At 46.5% G+C, this 20928-nt stretch overlaps 1 protein-coding gene and 1 long non-coding RNA gene across 4 annotated transcripts; both read right to left on the reverse strand.

The window, feature by feature from the left end:
• Positions 1 to 8714: 8714 nt before the first annotated feature.
• LOC124658913 (chitinase CLP-like) lies at positions 8715 to 9980 on the reverse strand. The gene has a single exon (XM_047196903.1). It carries the CDS (start codon positions 9978 to 9980, stop codon positions 8715 to 8717), a length of 1266 nt encoding a protein of 421 aa, XP_047052859.1.
• A 4443-nt stretch (positions 9981 to 14423) lies between these two features.
• LOC124666570 lies at positions 14424 to 19340 on the reverse strand. 3 transcript variants are annotated; one of them, XR_006990934.1, is made up of 9 exons: positions 19142 to 19340; positions 18260 to 19060; positions 18041 to 18118; positions 17630 to 17833; positions 16865 to 16940; positions 16588 to 16721; positions 15473 to 15674; positions 14872 to 15023; positions 14424 to 14706 (listed from the first exon to the last, which is right to left on the reverse strand). It is a non-coding gene; the product is annotated as an uncharacterized LOC124666570 (long non-coding RNA). The 3 variants fall into 3 exon arrangements; XR_006990935.1 differs by lacking the exons at positions 14424 to 14706; positions 14872 to 15023 and having other exon boundaries at positions 15171 to 15674; positions 18049 to 18118; XR_006990933.1 differs by lacking the exons at positions 14424 to 14706; positions 14872 to 15023 and having other exon boundaries at positions 15171 to 15674.
• Positions 19341 to 20928: the final 1588 nt, after the last annotated feature.

Here is a 20928-nt window from a genome sequence, read left to right on the forward strand (position 1 = left end):
CTCCCGATCCGACTTTCTCTTACGGCTTCGTAACCGTACGGGTCATCGTCCCGGGAGAACCCTTCTTTCCACGTAATGTTCCCGGCATGCCTCGTACACGTCCTCCGTGTTCAGGATTCCCGAGGGCTCTTGTCGCCGCGTCGTTCTCTCTCGTTGAACTTGATCTTCCCTCTTGAGCATCCCTCATTGCGTCAATAAGGGCTTGGGTGGGTTTAAACATTTTGTTCCCGTAAACACACGCCCTCGTCTCCGGGTCTAGCGTTCCCCCATGCCCGTACCACCAGCTTTTGGCCCTTCGGTCCCATCCCTCCGTACTCGGACGGATTCCTCGCCTCCTCGCCTCGTTCTCCATCTTCTCCCACTTAGGCTCCCAAAAGCGATACCCTCCTGGCCCCATAACATGATTGTACTCCTTCTTAGCCGCATTTTCCTTATTTTTTTCGATATTTCAATGAAATGCTCCGATTTCTTCTGCTTCACAAATTCTGGCCAATCATGTTCAAATCTCTCATACTGTCCTTTGAATTCCGGAGTCTTGTTCTGGTTGACATAGTCACGGGCTAGATTTTGCTTAACTTTCCGGAATGTATCGGCCATCTTACCAAGAGCGAAGTGTTTGAGTAGCCTCCTCCTCTCCTTGTTTTCCTGAATCTTGTTACCCTCCTCATCGAATTTGTGGTATTCCGGAGGTAGGATGAAATGCTCCATAAGCTTTTGAAAGCAATCCTTTTTAGTTCTCTTGTCGACAAAAGTGAAACCAAGACGTGCCTTCTTTGGCTCATTCCACTCCTGGAGGGTGATCGAGATGTTGTCTCTAACAACGGCTCTGCATTGGTTGATAAACTTCGTGGCGTGCTTCGGGGGCTCCAGTGGCCTGCCGGTTGCACTGTCGACAACCTCGATGGTATATGTTTCTCCTGGTTTGAGCGTCTTGGTTGCGCCACGCTTTGACGACGACGTACTCGATTTTTCGACGATCCGGCCGAGGGCTAAAATAAGAAAGAGAGTCGCGCGTGTTAGTACACACATATTTATTCAAATCGCAAGTTTGTATCACCGGAGGCAAAATGTATATATATACCTCGGCGCCGGAGCTAGTTGCTACTTGCAATTGAAGATCGTCGTTTATCGACGTTTCTTCCCCATCATCTTGTCGACGGCCTTCATCTTGACCGTCAAGATTCAGATAAGAAGAAATATCCTCTTCATCTTGTTCGGTTGGCACATAAGGAATATCGCCTTTTATGATGCCAATTATCTGTTCTTCAACTTCTTGATCATAGTTGTCCATAATCGGGTCAGCTCTATCGTCCGCCATATGTCAGTCCTGAAAACTAATTAATTTGGAGGTGGCAAAAGGAGAGAGGGCGGTGGCGGTGGCGAAAGGGGGGCGGCGGTGGCAAAAGGAGAGAGGGCGGTGGCGGTGGCGCCGCCCCCTCGCCGCCCCCTCTCTCCTTTTGCCAAGTTAAATATTTTGTTAAGTTTAAATTTTAAGTTAAATATTTTGTTAAATATTTTAAGTTAAATTTTTTGATTAACAAATTTTAAGTTAAATATTTTGTTAAATATTTTGATTAACAAATTTTAAGTTTAAATTTTAAGTTAAATATTTTGATTAACAAATTTATAAGTCAAATTGTAGTTCTTTTTTGAGACAAATTTTTTAAGTCAATTTTTAGTTTTTTTAAGTCAAATTTTAGTTCTTTTTGTACACAATCTTTTTTAAGTCAAATTTTAGTTTACAATTTTAATTAACAAATTAATTGTGAGTTAATAAATAAAAACAAAAAAAGGGGGCGCCGGCCTCGGCCCCCCTTCTCTCCCTCTCATCTCTGCGGGCCGGCGGCGGGCGAGGGCGGCGCGTGCGGGCGCTGCGGGCCGGCGAGGGTGGCGCGCGCGGGCGGCGGGCGAGGGCGGCGCGTGCGGGCGCCGCGGGCCGGCAAGGGTGGCACGCGCGGGCGGCGGGCGAGGGCGCGCGGCCAGTGACAGCGTGTGGCAGGCGATCGAGAGAGGGCGGCGCGGGGGCGCGGGCGTTCATCGACAAGACGTACGAGCGACGACGACGGGGCGGCGGAAGGCGGACGACGACGGGGCGGCGGGCGACGGACGACGGCGGCGGGCGACGGGCGAAGGCGGCGGACGAGCTGGGGCAGCCTGCCGGCGTCGAGGAAGAGGAGAAGATCGGCGCGCGCAGCCTGGCGGTTCGAGGAGAAGAAGAGAAGTGAACCGCCAGGCGGCGCGCGCGAAATTTATAGCATAGACCTTTGGTCGCGGTTGGCCAGACCAACCGCGATCAAAGGTCATTTTTCGGCGAAAAATTCGTTCCCGCGGAAAATAGCCTTTAGTCGCGGTTGGCGAGGCATTTCTAAATCTTTAAAATACAAATAATATATCAAAAAAATCAGAAAAATAAAACTAATTAAATTCTAAATCTGAAAAATACAAATAATATATCAAAAATTCAGAAAAATAAAACTAATTCAATTCAAAATGTTAAAAATACAAATAATATATCAAAAAATTCAGAAAAATAAAACTAATTCATTTCAAAATGTGAAAAATACAAATAATATATTAAAAAATTAAGAAAAATAAAAATAATTCATTTCAAAATCTTAAAAATGCAATTAATATATCAAAAAATTCAGAAAAATAAAACTAATTCATTTCAAAATCTTAGAAATGCAATTAATATATCAAAAAAATCAAAAAAATAAAACTAATTCATTTCAAAATCTTAAAATACAAATAATATATAAAAATATTCAGAAAAATAAAACTAATTCATTTCAAAATGTGAAAAATACAAATAATATATCAAAAAATTCAGAAAAATAAAACCAATTCATTTCTAAATGTTAAAAATACATATAATATATCAAAAAATTCAGGAAAATAAAACTAAATCTTCCCGCCAGTTCTTCCCGGCCGCCTCTGTCTTCCCACCAGTTCTTCTAGACAGTTCTTTCCGCCTCCTCTTCCCACCAGTTCTTCGCGCCAGTTCTTCCCGCCTGTTATTCCCGCCCCCTTCTTCCCGCCAGTTCTTCCCGCCCCCCTCTTTCACGGGCTTGCAGGAAAAAATTCCGAGGAGCAACTTCCGAAGATGTCGTAGGGCGTGTGCATCGACGACATCTTCGAGAAGTTGCGCCACGGGAGATTTTCCAACCCTTTACCCATTTGTTCCCTGTCTTCCCGCCTCTTTCTTCCCGCCATTTCTTCTTCCCGCCTCTTCTTCCCGCCATTTCTTCCCTGTCTTCCCGCCTCTTTCTTCCCGCCAATTTCTTTCCGCCAGCTCTTTCTTCCCGCCTCTTTCTTCCCGCCACTTTCTTCCCGCCTCCTGTCTTCCCGCTCCCATTTTTCCCGCCATTTCTCACTACATATATGTTGCCCGGCTTGGCCAGCATTATCACATCTCTACAATCTCTCATGGCTTCCACCGCACCCACTCTAACCTACCAGCAGGTGGAGGAGCTTTGCGCCTCGAACTACCCTTGCCCACCGGGCTACTGCGTCCCCGCCGGCTGGAGCCTAAGCGTCGGCGGCGTGCCGGTCCCTCCCTCCCTCGGGTACCGCGCGCCGGGCAGCCATCACGAACCACTACTACCTCGACCTCATGCCGGAGCAGCGGATGAATCCCCGCCGGCATCCCGATAACCAAGCATACTTGGGACGCCTTCTTCATCAATCGGCGTGAGAGGGCGCTCGCCGGGTATGAGGAGGATGGTCCGCCTCCCGGGAACTTCCACGAGGCCGACCGTCGGCTATGGTGGTACGGCCGGACTCCGCGGAGCGTCATGGACTACATCACGGCCGGCGATATCCCCCGCCCTGCGCTACCCTCGCTTCGAGCCACGAGCGCCGCCCCGACGACGGCCGACGACGACGCAGCGACGACGACGGCGGCAACTTAGAAGGCGACGACTACCAGTACAACGGCGGCGACTATGAAGACTACGAGTATGCATATTATACGCCTAGGCAGGAGTATGACTAAATCAACCCAAATTTCATGTATCATCAGTGCTATCTCGAATCATTCGAAAATGGACACCAAACACATCACGGGCAATATAATTCACATGATCCATTCAACAAAGTTTGGTACAATAAATTATTACACATCATTTCTTCCCTTGTGTCCCAGCTTGCTTACGATTGGGCTGTATCCATGGAGCATCCTCATCATTTAACTTAATGCTTGGATCGGTGTTCACTTTGAAGGGCGGAATTTCAGCAAACATATTATAATCTTCTGACATGTCTGTCTTGTCCTCCACTCCCACGATGTTTCTTTTCCCTGAAAGAACAATGTGGCACTTTGGATCATCGCATGATGTACTGATCGTTTTCATATCTTTCCGTTTCCTCGGTTTGCTACTCATGTCCTTGACATAGAAAACCTGAGCGACATCTTTCGCTAGGACGAATGGTTCGTCAAGGTAACCAAGATTGTTGAAATCCACCATTGTCATTCCGTATTGCTGGTCCACCTTTACCCCACCTCCTCGTTAGCTTGAACCATTTGCACCGGAACAAAGGGACCTTGAAGGAGGGTCCATAGTCAAGTTCACATATCTCCTCTATGTAACCATAATATGTGACCTTTTGCCCATTCTCGGTTGCTCGCATCAAAGCGGACACCACTCGTTTTGGTTGGTGCTCTTTTTATCTTGGGCGATCGTGTAAAATGTATTCCCATTTATCTCGTACCCTTGGAAAGTCGTTATAGTCGAAGATGGTGTCTTGGCCAACATGTACAGCTTGATCTACAACCTCATTGTCACTCATTAAATGTTTTCTCAACCAACTGCCGAAAGTCTCCATGTGGGCCTTCCTAATCCAGGATTCAGGCTTCCCCGGGTTGTCCGAGCGTAAAATATTCTTGTGTTTCTCAAAGTACGGAGCCACCAAGCTGGAATTGGTCAGAACTGTGTGGTGTGCTTCAGTCAGAGAATGGTCGTCCATACATATCGTTGATTTCCTTCCGATCGTGCCTTTTCCACTTAGTCTCCCCTCGTGCCGCGATCGAGGAAGACCAATCGGCTTAAGGTCAGGAACAAAGTCAACACAAAACTCAATTACCTCCTCATTTCCATAGCCCTTGGCGATGCTTCCTTCTGGCCTAGCACGGTTACGAACATATTTCTTTAATACTCCCATCAACCTCTTGAAGGGGAACATATTGTGTAGAAATACAGGACCGAGAATGGAAATCTCTTCGACTAGGTGAACCAGGAGGTGCGTCATAATATCGAAGAAGGATGGCGGGAACACCAACTCGAAACTGACAAGACATTGGACCACATCGTTCTGTAACCGTGGTAGAACTTCTGGATTGATTACCTTCTGAGAGATTGCATTGAGGAATGCACATAGCTTCAGAATGGCTACTCGAACATTTTCCGGCAGGAACCCCCTCAAAGCAATCGGAAGCAATTGCGTCATAATCACGTGGCTGTCGTGAGACTTCAGGTTTTGGAACTTTTTCTCCGCCATGTTTATTATTCCCTTTATATTGGACGAGAATCCAGACGGGACCTTAATACTGCTCGGCATTCAAAAAAGATGACCTTCTCTTCTTTGGTCGGAGCGTAGCCGGCACGACCTTGAAACCATTCCGGATGCTCGGTCATCGTGGTCTTTCAAGCGTTGTCGGTCCTGCCGTGCTTCCTTTGTATCATTTGTCTTCCCATACACGCCCAAGAAGCTTAGCAAGGTTCACGCAAATATTCTTCGTAACATGCATCACGTCGATTGCGTGAGCGGACATCTAGGACTTTCCAATATTCTAGCTCCTGCAATATAGATTTCTTCTTCCACATGGGTGCGTGCCCGTCGGCTCCTTCGGAATTGATTGTCCGCCAGGACCCTTTCCAAAGATGACTTTCAAATCCTTGACCATATCAAATACCTCAAGCACCAGGCAGCGTTCCGCAGGCTTCGGCCGGTGATCTCGCCTTGCCGTTGTAATGCTTGCCGCGCTTTCTTATCGGATGAATTTTCGGAAGAAATCGACGATGCCCCGTGTACACGTTCTTCTTACAATTTGGCAAATGTACACTTTCAGTCTCATGTAAGCAGTGCGTGCATGCTTTGTATCCCTTATTTGACTGTCCTGAAAGGTAACTAAGAGCAGGCCAATCGTTGATGGTTACGAAAAGCAACGCTCGTAGGTCAAATTCCTCTTCTTTGTGCTCATCCCACACACGGACACCAGGTCTGCCCCACAAGTGTAAAAGTTCATCAACTAATGGCCTTAGGTACACATCGATGTCGTTGCCGGGTTGCTTCGGACCTTGGATGAGCACTCGGCATCATAATGAACTTCCGCTTCATGCACAACCAAGGAGGAAGGTTGTAGATGCATAGAGTCACGGGCCAGGTGCTATGGCCGGAGCTCGCTCGCCGAAAGGATTCATGCCATCCGTACTTAGACCAAATCTTATGTTCCTTGCGTCACTGCAAAATCTTTAAACTCTCTCGTCGATCTTTCTTCATTGCGTTCCATCTGCGGGGTGTCTCAACTCCCCGTCCGACTTACGGTCCTCTTTGTGCCATCGCAACAACTTGGCATGCTCTTTGTTCCCGAACGGACGTTTCAACCGTGGTATTATAGGAGCATACCACATCACCTTGGCGGGAACCTTCTTCCCGGGTTTCGGCCCTCGACATCGTCACCCGGGTCATCGCCTCGATCTTATAACGCAATGCAAGTGCATACCGGGCATTCATTCAAATTCTCGTATTCACCGCGGTAGAGGATGCGATCGTTGATGCATGCATGTATCTTCGTAACCTCTAAACCTAGAGGGCAGACAACCTTCTTTGCTTCGTACGTACTGGAGGGCAACTCGTTATTCTTTGGAAACATATTCTTCAACATTTTCAGCAAGTTTTCAAATCCCGAGTCAGCTACACCTTCCCGTGCCTTCCATCTCAGCAAATCCAGTGTGCAGCCCAGCTTTTTCAGACCATTATCGCATCCTGGGTACAACGACTTTTTGTGATCCTCTAACATGCGATCCAAATTCTCCCACTCCTTATCAGTTTCGCAGCGACTCCGTGCATCAGCAATGGTCCGACCAAGATCATCAGCGGGCTCATCACGTGCCTCTTCTTGATCACCTTCCCCTTCACCTTCCCCACCTTCAGCATCATCCATGAAAGTATCACCGAAATGATCAAGATAGCTCTCATCGATGTCATCCCCTTCTTCATCTTCTTCCATTATAACCCCTCTTTCTCCATGCTTGGTCCAACAATTATAGCTTGGCATGAAACCATGCCGAATCAGGTGCGAGTGAACTTCCCTTGAGGAAGAGTAACCCTTCCGATTCTTACGATCAACACATGAACGAGATAACAAAACCCCCCGCTTGTTCGCATTAGCCACTACGAGGAAATCTTTCAAACCCGTAGTGAATTCGCCGGAGAGTCGGCTAGCGTACATCCATTGCCGATTCATCTGCATTATTATAATACAAAATATATAATTAACCATCATGCATTTGTTAAACTAAATAGAAATTAAACAATGAACTACACATATATATATATGTATATGAAAGGTTCAAGTTGTTGCTAACCGCGATCCAGGAGGAAAAAATAATTGAGGAAGCTCGATCAAGTGTGGCTCCGACACTTCATATCATGTTTGTTTCATGCTCTTGGGGCATTTCATCAAACACCTTGTGTGCATAAGAGGAGCCAAAAGCAAACCCTACACCCCCTTGTGAAGTTTGTGAAGAGAAGTGGCACCAAATGGCTAAGTGCTGTGGGCTGGATGGTATATATAGGGGAGAGGCTTTAGTCGCGGTTGGTCTGGCCAACCGCGACTAAAGGCCTTTGGGCCAGGCCTGAGGACATTAAGCCCCTCCCGTCCACCAGCTGGCCACCGAGCGCGCTAGGTCCAGGCCTTTGGTCGCGGTTCGTCAACCGAGCCGCGACTAAAGGCACCATTGGTCGCGGTTCTTGCATTTCCGCGACTAATGGGGCTGGACGGAAGGCATTTTTTCTACCAGTGCATGGAACATCAGAAATTATAGATACGTTGGAGATGTATCACCGCTCACCTCCGTCGCACTCGCATCTACCACCGCACTCTCCTCCTCCGCCACACTGCAATCCACAACACAATGTAACGGGCCTTGGCCCGTGGCGCCACGACTTCCTGGCGATGACACCATGCTACAGTGCACATGTTGTTTTGTAAAAGTGCAGGTGATAAGAATCTATAGAGGCGTTGAACAACAAGGATGAGCCGAGGATGCCCACGCACAGGGAAAAACTGCGTTCACGAATCTCGTGGAAATTCCACACAACTTAGCCTAAATATAATAACAGCAAAAGTTTTACCCCCTCTAATTCATATTATTTGCCACTGTTATGGATGTATCTAAAAATAAAATATGTCACAATATAACATGTTATTTTAATTAATATTGTATATGAGTAATTCTTAAAAAGACCCTGAAATATGAGTATATTGGTTGTAAGATCTTATATTACGTGACGGAAGAAATATTACTTAGCTTGTGTGAAATCTTCCATTTTCTACAGAATTATACAGTAACAGGTGGTATTCCAATTAACACCTCAGGACATTTGTTTATTTATTATTACAAGCAGTAAAAGGTCTAAGGCTCTCCAAGTGACATACTATAAGAATTACAGGTAGACATTCACATTTTAGTACATACGTGCACTAAAAAGGTCTAAGAGCTCCGAGTGAAATTGAAGTGGCCGCATTGCGCGTAGTAGGGCAGCCTGAGGAACCCGAACCGCTTCCTCTCCAGGTCGAACTGCAGCACGAAGTTTTCCATCTGGAACCCTCCAACGATCACCGCCGGCGCCTTGCCGTCCCCAGCCTTCACCTCCTTCATCTCCACGAAGGCCAGGCACACCGTATTCCCTGGCTTCACGGCCACCATCGAGTTCACGCCGGTCATCGTCCAGTTCTTCCCCCCGCCAAGCGCCAGCGTCACGCTCGGCACCATGAACCCCATCCGCGTGTTGGCCAGCGTCCGCGCGTCGTAGCACACCCCGAACGGCGCCACGGCCTTCACTTCGCGCGGCTTCTTCGCGTACTGCCACTGCGCCGCCGTGGCCTCGCGGAACGCGGCCAGGAACCGGCGGTACACGTCGGCGCGGAGCACCGTGTAGGGCGCCGTCGTGCTGAGCACCACGCCGCCCGTGGCGAGCGCGAGAGGTGGGAGGGGCACGCGGGAGTTATCCAGCGCGATGTACTTGACGCCAGCGTAGTACGCGGGGCTGTCCTTCCTGGTGACCAGCGGCGTGTGCTCCAGCGACGAGGTGTACTCCACCGACCCTGTGTACTCCAGGTACAGCGGCCCACCGCCGAAGATGGCCACGCCGTCGCCGTTGGCGCCACCGGCTGGCAGGCAGAGGAGGAACTTCTTGGCAACCTTCTGCGACGACGCCACCTGCGCCGGCAACGCCAGGCCGGAGCCCGCCATCCCAGCCACTCCTGAGGCGCCACGCGGCAGCGACGCCAGGAGCTTTTTCGTCGTTCCGCACGCCGACATGGCCCTCACGGACACCTGGTTCACCGGGTTCTTACCGTCGGTGGTGTTGGCGACGAACCTCGTGTGGACAAGGTTCCCGGCGGCGCACGAACCCGTGATCGGGTTGTACGGGTACGTCGTGCACGTCATGTCCTTGCGTGGATCGCCGCCGCAGCCGGCTGTTGGGCATCCGGGGACGGGGTAGGCGTTGGCGAGCTTGCAGGTGTCGCTCTTGCACGCGAACTTCGCCGACAGGTGGTCTCGCTGGCACGTCGACCACAGGAGCGGGCCGGAGATGTCGACGACGAGGTTGGCACCGTCGTACAAGGGGATGGTATAGAGGGAGGTGGCGGTGTCCTTGGTCACCGGAACGACCACCGGACGAGGCTGGCCCGACGCCAGCACGACGAGCGAGGCGGCGAGCACGAAGAGGACAGGGAGTCGTGATCGTGACATCTTTCTACCTTTTTAGGATGCTTGGGACTGTACTAGGTCGGTGGGTGCCATCGATCGGTGCGTGTGGGCTTCTTTATATACTGAAGGCGATCACGCGTCTGTGATCTCTCGATGCCGGAATTAGTGGTCAATTCCCGTCTACGTTAAGTGCCAACTGTACAAGTTAGCCTGTTTTAGACTTACACACCGTGTCGAATGTTGCTGCAGCGTCCACGGAAAAGTATAGTCTGCATGGGTGTGATCCATGCAGTGCGAAAGAGTGAGTAGAAAAACCATGTTCTTCTATCTGTTCATTCCTGTGGGACGAGGAGCTTCCCATTGTACGCCGTCAATCAATCATCTCGAGAATAGAGTCCAAAGATTTTGTTTGCAATATACGAGTAGAGAGCTGTACCTAGAACATTTGATTTAAGTCAAATCGATGGGTAGACAAAATTTCATGCTCTGAATGGGACTCGACGACTTATATGAATTTGAGGGCATCTCCTGCCTGACCCCAACCAAGGATTACAGCTGTCTGTTTTGGTCCGTGAAGACATGAAAAATGCAATCTATCGGAACGACAATAACGAACCGATGAGTCAATGATGTGCTTAAGTTTTTATAGGATATGTTTCTATGAATCAAATAATTTGTGTAGAAATTTTTCTATACGATTCAAACTCTACGTAATTTGTATACACATCATACGAATCAAAGGAGCCCTTAGTGAAGAGAGGAACATCATATCCTATGACTAACCACCACACCAATCCATACTTATACTGTTCCCGTCATAGAAAAGATATCTTTAAAATGTCAAAATTTAGATGTATCTATACACTAAATTATACTCCAAGAAAGTCGAAGACTTGCGTAGAGACTCCAAGCATAATCATTTCCAAAGGCGAGGTCCCTGTCGTAGATCATGTGTAGCGTAGATGATGTCGACGATTCTTGAAATTATTTTCTATCGGGTGCGCGGTAGCGCTCCGATGGGAGTAGCCCCCGAGTCTATGGGCAAGTGCTTGCACTTGGGCATAGACTCAAGTTGTACTACTCGATGAAGAACTTAACTATATTTCTGGAGGACTTGATGAAATCCATGGGCTCCCGATGGGAGTAGGCTCCACTCGAATCGTAGAATCGAGTTGAGTCTACAAAGCTTGATTGTCGTAGATGCTGTCGAAGTTATTTTTCTATCGGGTGCGCGACCGGCGCTCCCGATGGGAGTAGCCCCCGAGGCAACAGCCAAGTGTTTGCACTTGGGTGTAGGCTCCACTTGCTTTTAATCGACACCACATTTTTTCCTCTTTCTTGTATCTTATCGGGAGGGTGAACAATTCTCTCGACAAGAGTAGCCCCCGAGCCTATGGGCAGGTGCTTACACCTGGTCATAGACTCAAGTTGTACTACTCGATAAAGAACTTTACTATATTTCTGGGTGCAGCCCCTCTTTTTATCGACTCCAAGCCGTTGCTATCCATATCTATATTGTACAGGGATAATGGTAGTTGGGGCTAGTTCATCCGACGGATCAGGTACTACTTAACCGCTCTAGTGGCAATCCGCAAAAACCTACTTCACGATCACGTCCCTGGACATGATCTCGGGATACTGGTGTTAACTCCGACACGTGCCGCTTAAGGTCTTACCATTCTGTCGAGTCCCAGTCATATTTTATCGGGTACCTAACGCGTCCGTTAGGATTTTTCTTCGTATCTGTTGATACGAGAAAAAAGTAGCAAACCGCCGTCAGAGACGGTGCCACGCCGCTCAGAACGGATCCGGGGTCTTACCTTCGCAAAGTTTTGCGGCATTCAGAGATTATTCGCGACTTTTAGCGCTCTGAGTATATTTTGTCGAGTGCCTTGTTCGGCTGATGCAATGACCCATTTTGCGGGCTCTTCTATATTTTTCTCGGGTGTAATGAGACAGCCGAATATATTGCGTTCTTCTATATTGTCGGGTACATCACCGATGGTCTCGCTCGGAACGATATGACGAGTCAATGGACCCGAAGATTTGTCCATCCTCTTTTTTTTGGAGTGATGTTTTGGCTCTTGTGGTCTATGCTCTTTTTATTTTGAAATACATTATTGGGATATTTTAAAATGTTAAGTATATCCAAATTGAAAATTCATGTGTACAGCTTCACATGAAAAATAGACTTGACATTTAGGCTTCGCAAAAAAGGAAAAAAAAGGTAGTGCTAAAAATAAACTTTTTGTGAGACATATTTTACATCGATCAAACAAAAATATATGTTTTTCACCGATGTACGAGCTTGAGTTTCAGTCAGACGACTGGTTAGTGGGGTCTTCCTCGTCGTGGTGAACAGAAGACGACGCTCCGCCTGCGCCCTTGCCCGGGCCCTTGCCCGGGCCCTTGCCTCCTTCCTTGCCGCCGCCGCGTCGTATGTCGCCTCCAGTCGTGCCCACTTGGCGTCGGAGTCCTCCTCCTCCTCCTGGCCATCGAGGCCAAGGGCGCCTCTCTCCTCCTCGACCTCCGTCGGCGGGCTGCTAGGGTTGTTGGGCGTCGCAGCCCTATCCCACCAATGTCGCCATCCCGGCTGCTTCCCCTCGTTATCCGTGTCCAATGGCAACGACAGGTTGTTCATGGTGGCTAGCCGGTGTTGAAGAAGAAGAAGAAGAATGACAGCCGGTTGGACGTGAATTACTGCAGGCGCAGGGGCTATATTCAGTGGGGATTAATGGTGGCGCATATAACGAAGAGGCTTGCGGTTGCTCTTCCGCGGCGGTTCGTCGCTCCATTCTGCCGGTTGGCGGGTTGATCGGTGCGGTTGTCACTCCGGCGGTTGAGCTCCCCGACAGTTGCTCTGCTTTAATTCGCGCCGATCAAGCCAGGGTTGTTGCCAGGCGGGTCTGTGGGGAAAACGAGCTAACGCTCGGCGTGACCGCGCAGCGTCCGTGGAGACGCAAACGTGCCGCGTATTTACGCCGTATTTACGTCGCTACGGATACGCCGGACACGATGCGTCGCTCCGCTGGGTGCACGCGTCCCGTTGGAGATGGCATAAAAGGCTGGTCAGTGCAGCAAAAGAGCAGGGTTCGGTCAAAACTAGTGCTGTTTCGGTGAACGTGCATGAGAGATGTGAGAAAAATGAGAGAGGGTACGGGGCGCATGGTAGGATTGATTTGACGTGTGGCATTGAAAGGGGGAGCAGGCCGTTGCATGCTGGGGGAAGGCCAACGCCAAGGAAGCAACCCGCGCGGGTGCACGCTGGATGCAGGGGCCAACGCGAAGACTGAGAAGACTTCTTAAAAGAAAAGGAATAGTGCTACGGAAATTTAATTCGGCTCACCTCGCCCGCCGCACGACGGACGAATGAAGAACGCCTCCTGAACAGCCCGCCGGATGCAATCGTCTTCTCCGTCGCCCCGTCTAGATGATGCAGCACGACAGCCTCCCCTCCTCTCCTCGACGAGTAAAGAGTCAAAGTCTAAGTCGTCACACACGACGCACGCGTTGGCTGAACCTCCCTTAGTATATATAGAGCTTTTGGAGTCGATTCGAATTTCGAGGGAGGGAAAGAGCATGGCGGGAAGTAGGAAAATATTTAGGCTGCACGTATGGGTTTTTGTTCTGGAGGGAAAAAGGTGAGCGCCTTCTCTAATCAGATGGTCAACCTCCCCTTAAACTACGCATGCCACGTTTAATCACATGGCTGGGTATATTTAATCGCTGGGAGTAGTATTGTACATGGCATGGTAATCAATCAGGATAAGTTCCCGGCTGCTTGCCTTTCTAAGTGGGAGTAGTATTGTACATGGCATGGTAATCAATCAGGATAAGTGACCGGCTGATATCGGCACTTAAGATGTTTGCTATTCTTAGGTAGGCCTATTTTCCAGGAAAAGCATATGAGAGGAAGGGACGTAGTATCATATTTCCTTGTTTGTTTCTTGGTTTAGTATATAATACTTCCTCCGTCTCAATGCTTAAGGTGTAATTTTTTTTCCTAAACTTTCATCATAGATTAAGGCGCGGGCGTTGTATTATCTAGCTCTTTCCAAAACTACCACTTCTTGCCGTTTACGCTGACCCAAAAAAAGGAAGGAGTAGCGGAAAATTAGGAGAGTGGCAGTTATTGTTTCCATGCGAGTAGCTATGCGGTGAGCCAGAAGATTTGCGCATGCCATGCGGGAGAGAAACGAGGAGTTAGGGAGAGAAAATCATGGAACAAATCATTGAATTTATTAAGGGTAAATAAGGAAAGATTTGCCTCGTTAAACTGTTTCCGGTTCATCAAGTTTCAAATCTGATGCAAACCCGCTTCCTATGAAAAGGAAGTTTCTTTCACACGCACCATAATTGTATTTCCATACAAAACCTGTGTTTCCGTATAATTAAGAATATGCTTCCATGTGGATAAATTTTGCCTCCATTTAACAAATACTTGTTTGCTTTCTTATTAACAACATTTTGGTAGATTCCTACGGAACTGAAGTTTGCTTCTATGAACAAAATACATATGTTTACATTGATACTATTTAGCTACTTGCTTCCTCCATTGTTAATGTTACTGCTCTACAACTGTTGCACAATCAAACTAAGTTGAGGCAGATTTCAAGTGATACATCCTTGACACCCAGTGCATCTCAATGTTGTATTTCTGTATTGACATTCTTCACACAACCACTGAAGTAATTAGCTATCCCAACAAACATCGTGAGGGCCTTGAGTATCCAGCCACAGTATACCGATCAAGAAGCCCTTGCATAATCTACAAACCACACTCAAGCAGGAAGACACTTCGTTAGGAAATCGCATTGACAATGGAATAAAATGCAAAGAAATGATTTCTAGACACAGATTCAGATCAACTCAACAGAACAATTGATATCTTGATCAAGGGGAAGCAGAGAGTGGACTGAAACATCTTGTACACCTTGTGGATTGTGTAGTAAAGAGCCCAAACGGTTGTGAGCACCTCGACATGCTCGATAGGCATCCTATGTCCATCTTCTGGCAGTCGTAAAATGTGTTGACAATGATGCCGTGTACTCGCCGACATCTGGGTGGTGGCGCTCAGGTAGTGCCCTAAAATACAGAGAACATTGTTAGGCCCAAAAATTTACTCGATTTGACTGCTGCATAGAGAAGACACCTACATACGAGAATTTCAGACAATTAAGAGAAAAATCAAGCCATTTGGCTACTTTTACGGAAATAGGGAGGAAAAGGCAATTAAGAAAAAACTCAAGCCATTTGGTTGAGTGCTGCTGCTTGCATTACTAATTGTTAAGTACACCACTACAGCACGTAAACAAAGCTGATAAGACAGCTTGTTAATCACACATGTTGCCAGCACGACATTCACACTGAAGAGCTCAAATAGATTTTTTTCTATTCTACGCCATCATAGACAACATAGAAGTAAACCAGTTTCAATCTCCACAGGTGGAATTGACATCGTTGGGTTGGCTTCTTTCAGTTCCATGAGAGGAGAAACAAGAGCGACCCTGGATCAACGTTATGGAGGGCTCTACCTAGTCAACTGATCCTTGCACTGCACTTGATCCAGATGCACGTATATAGCCCGAAGAACAGGCTTCAGAAGCATGTCAGGGATCCTGAGGCTTGGCACATAAAACTGAGTTCGTGGCAGAATCCGGTAGCAACACCGTCTTGCACGTTTCGAGCGAAATTCAAACGCATCCAGCTCCTGACTCTACCACCATTGACCATTTTCTATATGACGAAAAATGAAAGGTGCAGTAAGTCTAGAGATAAAATAAGAAAATAGCATATAATTGATTCAGATAACAACTATATAAAATTTTGGTTCAAGAAGCTCCAGGTCCAACAATCTAAAGTTACAGGATCATAGAACACAAGAATAAGACCAAAAAACCCAAGTTACTAGATCAGAGAACACATGAATATAGAGCATCTATTTGATTAAGAAGCTCTAGATCCAACAATCTAAGTTACAGGATCACAGACCAGAGCATAAAGATCAGAGAAAACAAAACATACAAACTGACCACAATTTAAGTTTCGGTTCACAAATATTACACAACGAGGGCAACATATTTCTTTGTTGATAGTTAACCATAAATCCAATTTAAGTACTATAAATGGTATATGAGCGAATCCAAGTATTTTGCACTCGGTTATGACCTCCTCTGTTTTGAGATTCAACAATGTCAGAACCATCAAATATATCACATAAGGCAAAGAGACTCACTCAGAAAATATATATTTTGGAGAAGGCCTTATTAATCTAACCATAAGCTCTTGTGAAATAGCACATTAAGGAAACCATTAATAAACTACATGTGATGAATCCTTGTCACTCATGTCGTGAACTTGGACAATAAATTTGTATAGACTTCAAAAAGAAAACATGTTGGTGTGCTTTGAAAAATCATGGGCAGATATGTAAAAATGCAAATGTGAGTTAGATGCGATTCAACATTATACCGCATCCAAAGCAATTCCACGCTTACTCTTGATACATTCATGGTTAAAGGCAACAACCTTAAAGGCATTTAAAACCATTTATTCATAGTTGCAATGACCTGAAAGGAATTTTTTACTAGCACACACAGTCGAAGGCATTTTGTGCAACCAAAACAAACTACAGGAAAAACACAATCACCTTCTTCTACATGTCAAGATCGAGTAGTTCATTCACTCTGCATCCAGCTCCTCGGGAGGACAGCTCCACATACAAAGAGTGGTGACATTTTCAACTCATGAAGCTCTCCAAGCATTGTTGCTACGGTGACTGACCTACGAGGCAGGGGTTACAATAACTTTAAGTGAGTTGGCACATGGTAATGTATAACAGGGTTAAATAATTTGCTCTGATGATGATAACAGGGTAATGTACAGCAGGATTAAAAAACGTTGTATAAATTGCCTTCATATCATACCTCTTAGTACCATAAATGGTTTTTGAGATTCAGTAGGAACACCTTGGTTAGGTGCTCAACGGCTTCCTCTGTTTCCCTGCCAAGTAACAGCAGATTATAAAAACAAAACAGAGTTGGTCCGAATTTTTTCGTCACTCAAACCAGAGCAAGTCAATATTTAACCAAAACCACTTAATCTACCTGCTGTCCTCATAATTCTTGGTATTGGCAATTACATGGCAGTCAACTAAAAATGCCATATCAATACTATCATATATAAGTAACAGTGAAAGACCCAAATTGGGTATATACAAGAATGAGGAACATGAGTATAAGCTCTAAGATGACATCAACAAGATCATGCATTTATGTAATAAACCTTTTCATCAATGAGAAAAGGCAAAACCAATGGAAAATAATGTTCCATGATCCGACCCACCGTCTTCAATCCCGAAAATAACTTCAAGATCAATGAACAAAAAATAATTTAAAAAATCATTGGATAAGATCCCTCAAGATAAATCCAACACAGAAGTTATTTGTTGCCAAGTTATTTGCAAAGAAACTATATATCAATGACAATTCACAATAGCCCTCTTATACACAAAAAAAAGCACAAGAGAGAAGCTCAAGTCAAAACTCACTAGAAGACTACAAACATAGCAGAAGGAAGCTACTCCGCAAAATTAGTGTGCTCAAGCTAATTTGTATACATCCAGAAAGCTGCAGATCAACACAGTTTGACCTATAAAACTGAGACTAACTTGTCACAAGAGATTATATTACCAGATTGCAGTCACTTGCTAAACCTTCAAGCCCGAAATCTGAAGCGAGATATGGAGAAACCTGCCTGCGCTTCCAAATTCTCGACGTCCTCTTGCCACCGATGCCGCTGTAGGTGGCCGAGATGGCCGTGTGTGTCAACAGACATGGAAGCAGCAGCATGGTCTTGAACCTCCATTGGTCTCTTGCTTCTCATCTTCCAGACTCCTATCAGACAGATGAAGATCATTCTAGGGTGGTTCTAGTGAGGTGGAAGTATAAACATTTAAATAACATGAGCTGCAAACTGAACTTCAGTGCGAAAATATGTTGTATGAACAAAATGAATTCATGTTTCTAAGAATCCAAATAAGTTTACTTTCTGCGAGAGCTGATGCAAAACGATTAATTATAGGGTAATCCAAATAAGTTTACTTAATCACATGGCTGGGTATATTTAATCGCCAAGATTCACCGTGGCGCCATCTCTTCCTTCTCAGCTTCGGTAGGCCCCTATCACACATGTGAAGATGATAATTATAGGGTAATTCTTGTGAGGTGCAGTATGAACACTTAAGTAAGATGAGCTGCAAGCCGAACTTGACTGTGGGAAAATGTCGTATGAACAAGATTGGTGTGTGGAAGGATGGTCACCATAAGGTTCTACTTGAGGAGCAGACTGGGGCATTTGATGGCTGTAGTCAGGAGCTCCATATGCAGGATAAAGTGGCATGTTCAACAAAATATAGTTCAGTACATAACTAATTAAAGGTCACACTAGTATAATGAGATCTAAAAATCTGTTATGTTATGAGGATTCCAGGATGCAACAAACAGTGGCAAAACTACAGATCATAATATTCGTACATCTACATCGAAATTTATTCTCAAGTTCCATCATGAGACTTGTAAAATTTTGCCACAGGGCACGTCGAAACAAGCAAAGCTCCAGCCAAATTATAGCAGTTTAATACTCAGCACGATCATTTATACATGTACAGAGTCGTGTATTTACTAAAATATGATCAAGAATTAAGTAGTTTATCCAGCATGGTAGACATAAGTATTTTCACCAACTGTAATTACTAGAAAATGACCAAGGCATGATTTTTATTCTCAATATTCGTACAGTAACATCGAAATTTATTCTCAAGTTCTATCGTGAGAATTCTAAAATTTTGCCACAGGGCACACTGAAACAAGCAAAGCTCCAGCCAAATTATTGCAGTCTAATACTCAGCACGATCATTTATACATGTACAGAGTCGTGCAGTTATTAAATATGATCAAGAATTAAGTAGTTAATCCATCATCGTAAATATAAGTACTTTCACCGAGTGCAATTTATAGAAAATGAGACTGATTGGCCGCATCGACGGATTCCGCGTGAGGGCGCGGTTGAATGAGCGGGGGACTTGCCGCGCATCCACTTGGGCGGCTCCGAGTAGGTCCGCTCTGCGGCGGGAGTGGACAAGGGTATTGGAATCGATCGAGAATTGGTCGTAAGAAGAAGGTGGGAGGAGGGAGGGAGAATACCTCGGAGGAGGCCGCGGTCCTGGAGGTCGAGGATGGCGGTGATGATGGCATCGCTGGCGGCGGTGACCGGTGTTGGAGCAGAGGACGGAGCAAGGGGATTTGTTTCTTAATTGGCGACGCGAGGATTTGATTGGAGGCTGCCGCTGTGGACTGTGGTTGGAGGTGATTTTGGGGTTTGTGGCAACGACGGTGAGCAGTTTCCTCCATCCATAACTAAAGCTTCATCAACCCACCACACGGTTTAAGGAGTCATTCTCGCATGTAGAGAGGTTTACAGCAAATATATTACTCCCTCCGTTCCTTTCTATAGTGCCTATTATTTTTTGGCACGAAAATTAGTTCAAGGAAATTTATTGACACAAAACCCCTCAACGCTATTTGAGAGAAAAAACAGAAACTAGAAACAGATCGGAGACGTGATCTGCTCCCTACGCGCGGCCTACTCCTTCCTAATCTCACGTGATCTGTATTTGCTATTTACTTAACAGACGCGTGCGTGATCTACTCCTTCCTAATCTCACGTCCAGATTTTCTCTACGTGATTGCATACCAAATTTTCTCAACGTGAACAGATTCGTTCCAGATTTTCTGGACGGAAACAAATCGATGAAAGGGGTTATTTGCAAAAAAAACACAGCTTTCCTCTTATATTCTGAAACAATTGCGAAAAAACAATAGGTATTATAGAAAGGAACGGAGGGAGTATTACATTTCATTCTTGCTCCCGAAAAATCTCTCCAGGCGTGGCCAATCTATCAAAGCGCGTGATTTGTTTCTTAATTTTCTCTCCTCAATATCCACGCAATAACTCACCTTCCATCGCCGCATACACTTGCATTGCAATCAGTACCCGTTCCCTAAATTTTTGGCATGCACCGTCGAAGGACATATATATTCACCGCGCGCTCCCGATAATTTAGGTGGATATATTTGATGGCCTGTGAGATAACGGTACTTTTGGAAGGTCACAATAATTAATGTGGCCGGCCCCTACACCTTATTCTACGGCCAACATTTTTTGAATGAAAAAAAATGCCCTAAAAACCATGCGTATATTTTCTGGCGCGACGATTATGGAGAGGTTGCTCCTCAAAATTACTTTCCAGTTCCTCAAAAATCTCTCCGTACAATCGTGGTTGCATAAAATCTCTCCGTAAAATCTCTCCCCTTCTTTTTTTGCGAATTAAAATCTCTCCTCTTCAAGAGCCACATTTTGGACGCAAATCCAATCAAGCCGTGTGATTTGTTCCATAATTATTTTTTTCGCAATAACTAAGCTTCCCCAACACACCACACCGTCTAAGGGCATATCCAGCCGCGTCCCCCCAAACGGGGCCAGATGTCGTCGATGACGTTCTCCAGGGTGCGCCCCAAAACGCCCCAGAAGAGGACGCGACCATCCTTGTTCCAGCTGTTTGGCCAGGCGACGAGGCCGGTGGTGTTGTTCATCTCCATGTCATGTTGCACCTGGAAGTAGGCGATCCACCAGCCGTCGTTGCCGGCGGCCGCCCAGGTTGGATCCGCCTGCTCCTCGGTGGTGAGGCGAGACCGCCGGGTCCTGATCGCGTCCCTCCAGCGCTCCGTGCCCGGCGACGGCGGCGGCAAGACGCCTATGCTGTTGACGGCCATCCTCCACCCGCCGCTGCTTGGCAGGCGCATGTCCGGCGGGACGGGATATCCCGCGCGGTACAGCGCCCACGCCTCCGCCACGGTGAGGCTGCCGCGGCGATCTTGCGGGACGATGAGGACGACATTGGATAGAGGTTGGAAGGACGAGGAGAAGATTT

This window comes from Lolium rigidum, chromosome 6 (genome assembly GCF_022539505.1).
Source record: "Lolium rigidum isolate FL_2022 chromosome 6, APGP_CSIRO_Lrig_0.1, whole genome shotgun sequence".
NCBI lineage: Eukaryota > Viridiplantae > Streptophyta > Magnoliopsida > Poales > Poaceae > Lolium > Lolium rigidum.